The 8,120-nt window shown below is 40.6% G+C and overlaps 1 protein-coding gene across 1 annotated transcript; it reads right to left on the reverse strand.

The window, feature by feature from the left end:
* Positions 1-124: 124 nt before the first annotated feature.
* On the reverse strand, positions 125-7,164 carry IDI1 (isopentenyl-diphosphate delta isomerase 1). The gene is made up of 5 exons (XM_014056736.2): positions 6,837-7,164; positions 4,799-4,959; positions 3,269-3,361; positions 2,376-2,506; positions 125-1,317 (listed from the first exon to the last, which is right to left on the reverse strand). Exons 1-5 carry the CDS (start codon positions 7,151-7,153, stop codon positions 1,000-1,002), a joined length of 1,020 nt encoding a protein of 339 aa, XP_013912211.2. The 5' UTR covers positions 7,154-7,164; the 3' UTR covers positions 125-999.
* Between the last annotated feature and the right edge of the window lie 956 nt (positions 7,165-8,120).

Consider the following 8,120-nt stretch of genomic DNA (forward strand, 5'->3'; position numbering starts at 1 on the left):
CAAATAGTAAAATTACCCAATCCTCCAGCCCAGTTACATTTAACAAGTCATTGTAAAGAACACAAAACCATTTATTTTTGACTCTACATGAACTCATCAATAGGAAATTTCAACACACCAGAGATTCAATTTTTAAACTTTAATTTTCATGGTTCATAATTGCATTTACGAATACACCAACACCATTTCCCCCCTAGACAATAGGATATGCCCAACAATCTTCCCCTTCTTGGTTCTATTAATAGCTCAGGTATTTTTCAAGGTTCTGTGAAAAAGTTATTTACATTTAAGTTTTCCTTTCTTTTAGATCATAGCTTAATTCTTATAGGAAAGACATATTTAGAATCTACAGGCATGGAAGTTTTAACATTTCTAGTTTGAAATATCAGATATCTTTTCTAATGGAGAAAATATCTTACGTGCTTAGAATAGCTTACAAGGGAATAGGTTCTTCAAAAGTAAGTCAAACACTGAACAGTGTAAAGTATAAATAGGAAAGTACTAATTGCTTGAAAGATAAGCAGGTAACCTGAAGGGGGACGGTATAGAAAAACTGTACTGCATGCTTCAGTAAGAGTGGTATAAAAATATGGAAGAGCTTTTAGAGTCGACTAGTTTAAGTTCACCTCTTCATTTTACCTGCACAACCGGACTGGTTAGCTGACTCGTTCCATATTGTACAAACACATCATTTTGGGAGAGATTGTAATCAAGCCCTAATTACTCTCATGGTATTGTGGCTTGGTGATTATTCAGACTTAACAGTGGTTTTTCATGGAGTGCAAACTTGTTAATGACAATAATACCATGAAATGAAAGGAAAAGAAATTTCATTCCAGGAAAAAGCCAGCTATGCAACGTGAGATAAATATCTAACTTCCACTTAAAGGGGCCTATTCCTAATTTCCTAGGTTGCAATCAATCTACAAATACACTGCATCAACAAACAATTTCAGTATGAAAAATTTAAGGTATGGTATTTTAGAACAGCCTAATTTGTTACATTCTGTGTATCTTATCATGATCAACATATCTCTTCAAATTATTCAAATTATCCCACCACTTAAAGAGAAAAGTCTCTGCAATTAGTCTGAACCACGGAGTAATCTTAATTTCATTTCGAGAAGCCTTTTCCAGCAGTTCTCTCAATTCTTCTTGCGTCACATAACAGTAGCTTTTAATTTCATTGTGATCTGGATCCAGCGTTACATTCTTCTGCACAAAAAGGATGTAATCTATTTCGTGTTCTCCCCATGTTCCATTGGATTGGGCTTTGTAGTGAATTCGGGTTAGGTAGAAGATTTCTTCTGGAGTGACCTACAAGCAAACATGTTTGAAAAGATTCCATATCTACTTTTTTTAACAGACCCTCTTTCCCATTCCCAGAACATCTCAATACAGATATAAAAGTTATGGTTTCTACTGCAGGAAAAGCAGTGGCGTTTCTCTGGCTTCAGGCATTTCAAATCATACTTTACGTAACCAAGCCCTGGAAAGAACCAACATGATTTTTTTTTTTTAGTTCCCTACCTATCTTCTCTAAATGATGCCTGAGAATTGTTGTATTTTTCTGAACATTATATAGTGATGAAGCAATTATGCCTGAAACATCGTAGATTCAAGCTACGTTCTGAAAATGGTTTTAATAGTGAAAATGCATCCTGTTAATAATTTTAATTTTTTTTTATTACTCAGCATTCTAGATATGGAGATACAGCTAAAGTTTCCTGTCTAATATCTATTGGTAAGAAGGAAATGAGGATTTCTGGGATCCCAGCCTGGCCTTGTACATGGCCAAGCATTACAGATATTTTGTGCACATTTCCAGGACAAAAACAGAGTACACAAAATTGAGTAGCTATTCTATCCTTGTGCCATTTTGGCAATCCTTCCTTCCATAGAAGATAGAGTTTGCTTTGGGAAAAATGACTGATGAAAAAAAGTCCTAGGTCCAAAATTGTTTAGCTGCAGATTCTCTTTATGGGGTTTATAGCTTGACTGGACAATTTTACTCAATTTTCTTTTTTTCTACGTCTGGTAACATGCATATTGTGACTATGTGGTAGTTTGGGATGAATTTGAAAACGAACGTTGGTATAGCTTGGAAGGTTTGCTCTCTGTCCTATTCCAAAACACAAATGTTGAGATAAAACACCAGAGCTAACTATGCACTCTAATTTTAAAAAGGGAGACAGTACAAATGTGACATTGCATTAATTGTTCCCTATTCTAGACTTCTGGGAATATGGCAGGTCATGAGTTTTCAAATAAATAATGTAGGTCTGATCTGTAATTAGACAAATGGGATTGCCAAATAACTAAATGCTATGCAACAACTTTTCCCCAAGGAAGACATCGCTCTGAATAGTGTTTACCTGATCCAGTGGAATTCCTAACTCAGCTTTCAGTCTTCTCTGCGCTGCTCTTCTAATGCCAAGGGCATTATTTTCTTCCAGTTCAAGGGGGGTACTTAGTGGATGACTGCAACAGGTATTGGTAAAACAGTCTTCCAAAAAGAAATGAAAAGTTTTAATAATGTGCTGCAGCATTTTGGATAGCAGAATATCTGAAATGCTGTAGTTTAAAGTTTCTGGATAATACAGCGGTTTGCTTTGGAATATTTTGTCCCTCTTCACTGAATAAGCTTTTAATGACAATGACAAATCAATTACTGAAGAACCTAAAAATCAGGTTCACATTTATCTCCAGATTTAAGCCCAGGGTCTCCCCCTTCTTTCTCTCATACCTTTAAAGCCCAATGTGACAATGAACTATTTGCTGCAAGATACAACCACAAAGGTCTAGTCTGCCAAATTTTGGGATTCATGTTGGAGCTCCTCTCTCAAGCAACTTCTCTTTCACCAGAATTCTCTCTCAGAGTCTGATGAGACAGATGTTCCCTCAAGAAGGGTTCCAGCATGAGTCTGAAAGCTCAGATTTGTCTTGCTGACTAATCCAGATTGGCTCCTGCAACATTATATATATATGTGGTACATGTATGCTTTCGTTTGGGAACTTTTTGCTGCCTGTTGAAGACACTTGCAGTATTTTGTCTAATCTCAAATTCTTTTGTCAGCTTCAGCCCTCACATTGTTTCTCCAATTATTTGCTTGTTGACAAATATAATCATACTATAAACAACCTTTCAAGGCTTTGCTCTATCAGAAAATCTCATCTTTTTAACATTTAATAGACAATAGAGCTCAAAATGTATTCAAACTACAGATGGATCTCTGCCAAACTGTTGTAATGATTCATTATTACACACCTGGAAAAGTGATTTTTGCATCTGATCTCTGTTGCAACAGTAGCTTATTCTCTGTGTTGAACAAGAAGACACTGAAAGCACGGTGCAATAATCCTAGTACAGAAAGACAGGCAAAGACTGTACAAATTATACTGCAAAGATAATCCATTTAATGTCTATTTGCGCTAATTGTAAGATTCTAAGTCAGCAATGGCGAACCTTTTGGCTTGCCTGCCCTAAAGGGGGGGGGGGGATTGCAGAAGGGTCATGCGCAGGTGTGCCACACCCATAATGCAATGCGTGACCTCCCCCAGTGCATATCCGTGAATGAGAGGCGCTACCCCCATTTTTAGCATCTTTTTTGCCCACAGGTGGCACACAGAGCCACTTGTCAGGGCACGCAAGGCGTTGCCCTATTAGCTGGCCCGCGCACATACACGTGCTGGCCAGCTGAGTTCAGCCTTTTTTAAAGCCTCCCCAGGCTCCAGAGGCTTTACAGGAGCCTTGGAGGGTGAAAACAGCTTCCCCCTCCCCCCAGAGGCTTCAGGGACCTTCAGGCTTCCCTGAAGCCTCCAGAGGGCTTAAACCAGCCTTACAAGCAAACCCGGTTTGCTCATAGGGCCAGTTTAAGCCCTCTGAAGGCTTCAGGGATCTTCAGGAGGCTTCCCTGAAGCCCCCAGAGAGCTTAAACCATTCCCGAACTTCCGGTTTGCCCATAGGGCTGTTTTTTTCCACTCCAGAGGGCCTGGGGGGGGGGGGGAAGGAGGCTCTTTTCACCATCCCCAGGCTCCTATAAAACCTCTGGAGCCTGGGCAGGCTTTAAAAAAGGATGAACTCAGCTGGCCAGCGCGTGCAGAGTCAGGTTCGCCATCCTGGCTCTAGGTACTGCCCAACTTACTGTCGTATCTGGGATTTTGGTCACTAACAATGCAGCTGTAAAGAAAGATGATTGCTTGGGTGACTTCAATTCCTACTGGTTGTCCTTTTATTTAAATAATCTCTTCCTTATGTCCATTTATAGCAAGTCACTCTACATTTTTTTATTTTTCCTAAAGCGTCTACTAAGACAGTCTTTATTATTTCTCTTCCACTAGAGGCCATGAATTTGCCAAGCCCACATTTGCCAAGGCAAAATAAAACGTGTGCCCTCTTTTAACTTGAGCCTGCAAGCAATGACAAGAAAGGACAAACAAATTCATGCTTAGAATTAGACTAATGCTTAGAAAGAACTTCTGAATTCATATGCAGCTGATAAAACATGTTTATGCTAAATCTAAATGCAATGACAGGCTATGTCGGAGATAAGAGTAATCTGTGAGAAGCTTTTCCGCTTCTCTGTATATCAACATGTTTGTAATGTCTGAAGAACAGTATTAATCCAAACATACTTGATCAACAGCATTTTTCCTTTTCTGACTTTATCTTGATTTATAGCTAAAGATCAAATATCTGGAGGCAAGAAATGTGGCTCTGTATATACAGTGAATCTTTTACCCAGTTGAACTAAGCAAGGTCCTCCTTGCCTATTATATACTTTAAATCATATTTTACCTTTGTCAATGTTTTCATTCAGGTGGCAGTTTTTCTTCGTGTCTGAACCGATCCTGTTGTCATTTTCATCTATTAGGATGCACATCTCTGCCAGCAATCGAACTTGCTGCTCATCCAATTCATCTGTATTTATCTCAGGCATGATTGTGTTGCTGATCTCCCTAAAAAAAAAAAAAACACAAGAGAAACAGCAGTTCAGACCAAAGCAAAACCTATCACTCAAAATTTGCGGTTAGGTGATTCCAATGCAAACATTTTGAGTTAAAGAGTACCAATTGTTTGTTCATGTTCCACATGAGAACCGACTGAATTTAGATGTGCATAAAACATGCAATATTAAAAGCCAGGATAAACTTGTTTCAGAATGCCTCAACATCTAGTGTATCTCATTATGGAATGCCTCAACATCATAATGTATCTCATTAAGGAATGCTAAACAAATCAAGCTTTTTGCATTCTACAAATATTCCTCTATTTTAGCATTTGAAACTTTTCAAAAATGTATAGTCTGCTCCAGCAGATGTTAAATCACTGTGTCCCTATCCTTGACGTTTTCAGGATCAATTCTACATATTTTCTCTTCAGGACAATTTCTTTTAAAGCCCCTCAACATCTGCTTTGACAACTGCTTCCTTGATAAGCTTTTCAGCACCTGGAAAGAAAGTAAATTTATTTTAAAAACAACAACAAGAGCAAAAATAAATTTCATGTAGCCACCAGAGCTCCTTGCAGAAAAGTAAGCCAAAAGTGCAATGAATGACTACTTAAATGAAAGTTTTTCCTTTTCATCCAAGAATCGTAAATTCAGTTTTGAACTGAAGAAGCTTCTTTTTTTAATTGTTTATTTATTTCATCAAGCATGAATTAGATATGAGTATAAACATGATTATCAATACATGAAATGAATACGAATACAAGGGAATATTAGAACAGGGACAGTACGCACCCCTTAAAGACCTCTTAGGAATAAGACGTGAAACATTACCAAAGGGGGGGGGGAGATACCAAGAAAGTCCAATTTTGTCTTTTGGAAAAAGCACCTTCAGAGCAACTATGAACTGGATTTAACAAACAGATTAGCAGAGTTGGAAGGGAACTCATGGGTCTTATGTCCAACCCCCCACCCAAAAGCAGACGACCCTGCACCATTTTTGACAAATGGTAGTCTAATCTCTTCTTGAAAGTCTCAAGTGATGAAACGCCAACAACTTCCGAAGATATTGAGAACCTACAAGAAAAGCTCTCAACTTTTCCCCACTTATTTATTTCCCCACTTATTGGGAGGGAGGGAGAAGAGGAGAAAGGAATAATTTAGTGTTATTGCCTTTTATTCAGGCTCATCTAATCAGACCAGTCTGCCAGACTCCCATCTTCCCCAGCCAGCAGAGTGTTTTTTGTTACACCGAGGGGAAATCGAACCACGAAAAGCGGATCTAGAGAGGGATCTTTTCAGCGGCTGCAAGAGCAGTGGTACTTCCAGAGCGGTACTTCCATATGAAGAACGGTTGCAGGAACTGGGCATGGATAGTCTAATGAAGAGAAGAACCAGGGGAGACATGATAGCAGCCTTCCAATATTTGAGGGGCTGCTACAGAAGGGATCAAGCTGTTTTCCAAAGCACCTGAAGGCCAGACAAGGAGAAGAACAAGGAGAGATTCAACCTAGAAATAAGCAGAAATTTTCTGTCAGTGAGAACAATCAACTGATCCTTCGGAAGTTGTGGGAGTTTCATCACTGGAAACTTTCAAGAAGAGAGTGGACTGCCTTCTGTCAGAAATGAAGGTAAATTAAAAGTAATTAGTTGAAGATAGGAAAAAAAGTTGTTTAGCAATGATATGTAAGACTAAAGGAATTGATGGAAAAAGACAAAGGATTATATAAGAGATGGATATTGTTAACCTTCCCTCGTTAAAAGCAGTCTACCTCAGGCTCGAGGTTTTAAGCGGGCGGCCTGTTTGCCTTCACAAAAGATTTTGGGCTTTTTATCCCGGCAGACCCCAGGCGTTAAACCCCTCCGATCTCCAATGTCAGTCCTTACCGCGCTCCGTTCACCTTCGGGCCCGCGAGAGAGGCAGGCGAGATCCACCTAGGTGCGCGGCGGCTCCACTGACAGAAACAGCTGCCCGCTCGCGATGATAAATGGAACGGCGCTGCCTTTCCCCCGCCCGCAATGGACGACGACAACGGCGTCGCCGCCGCGGCCGCGGCCGCCGCCAACCTGCGCGTAGCGCGCCACATCGCCAGGCAACACGCCCCGCAACGCGCGCGGCCAATGGTGACGTCGCCGGCTTCTCGCGTCACCGCGTGGACTGATCGCACCACCGCCCGGAGACGACCGGAGCGCCTGCCAATCATCAGGACGGGAACGCCACTGGCGGACGGGTCTAGCCCGATGGCAGAAGCGGGCGGGGCTAACGGGGAGAGGGGGGGGGGCAAGACAATTGAGGTGGAGGAAGAATGAAAGCGACAATCTGAAAAACAGCCAATGGGTGAGAAGAACGGGCGGATGGATAGGTCCGGGAGCAAATGAGAATAAGGATGTGAACGAGAGATGGGCGCTTTAGAATATCTACCTGTTGATCAATTTTGGGACTATGACAACAGAGATTGCCAGGAAATGGGAAGCAACTAGATAAATTAGATTATTACAATGATCGTAAATCCCATCTATAGTTGTGGGGACACTTCAAATAAATCTGGAAGGTTGCTGAAGGAGCACAGAGTACTATAAAGTACCTTAACAATACTCAACATACATTGGGTTATGTGTCTATGGAGATTCTCAGTCATCCAGGTCATGGTTGTCCCAAAGGTGCTTTTTTTCAATAGGCAGCTGAACCTTCTTGTTTTTCTTGAAAGACATTTTGCTTCTCATCCAAGAAGCTTTTTCAGAAGCATTTCCATTCCTCACTATCGTCAGAGCTAAAGAAGCTTCTTAGATGTCTTCCAAGAAAAACCACAAAGTCTAATTGCCTCTTGAAAAAAACACCTCTGGGACATACATTGGATTATTTTTTTTTAAGTATAAATTGCAGAGATTTTTATCTGTAAGTACAGATAGTTCTCAATTTACAACAATTCATTTAGTGAACGTTCGGAGTTACAATAGCACTGAAAACAGTGACTTATGATAGAGGTGGTATTCAGCAGGTTCTGACCAGTTCTGGAGAACAGTAGCGGAAACTTTGAGTAGTTCAGAGAACCATCTCTGACTGGCCCCGCCCCCATCTATTATCTGCCTCCCGAGTCCCACTGATCGGGAGGAAATGGGAATTTTGCAGTAACCTTCACCTGTAATGGGGAAGGAATGGAGATTTTACAG

The sequence above is a fragment of the Thamnophis sirtalis genome, unplaced genomic scaffold (genome assembly GCF_051295495.1).
Source record: "Thamnophis sirtalis isolate CommonGarterSnake01/CBP01778 unplaced genomic scaffold, rThaSir2_p1.2 scaffold_4, whole genome shotgun sequence".
In the NCBI taxonomy this organism is placed as follows: Eukaryota; Metazoa; Chordata; class Lepidosauria; order Squamata; family Natricidae; genus Thamnophis; species Thamnophis sirtalis.

Excerpts from the sequence above, each read along its gene's own strand:
- IDI1 (XM_014056736.2), bottom strand. The coding sequence starts at position 7,153 with ATGATTGGCAGGCGCTCCGGTCGTCTCCGGGCGGTGGTGCGATCAGTC. Across the intron at positions 4,960-6,836 it reads CCGAAGGTGAACGGAGCGCG|GGAGATCAGCAACACAATCA; the intron begins GTAAGGACTGAC and ends TTTTTTTTTTAG. Across the intron at positions 2,507-3,268 it reads TGCAAAAATCACTTTTCCAG|ACTGTTTTACCAATACCTGT; the intron begins GTGTGTAATAAT and ends TCTTTTTGGAAG.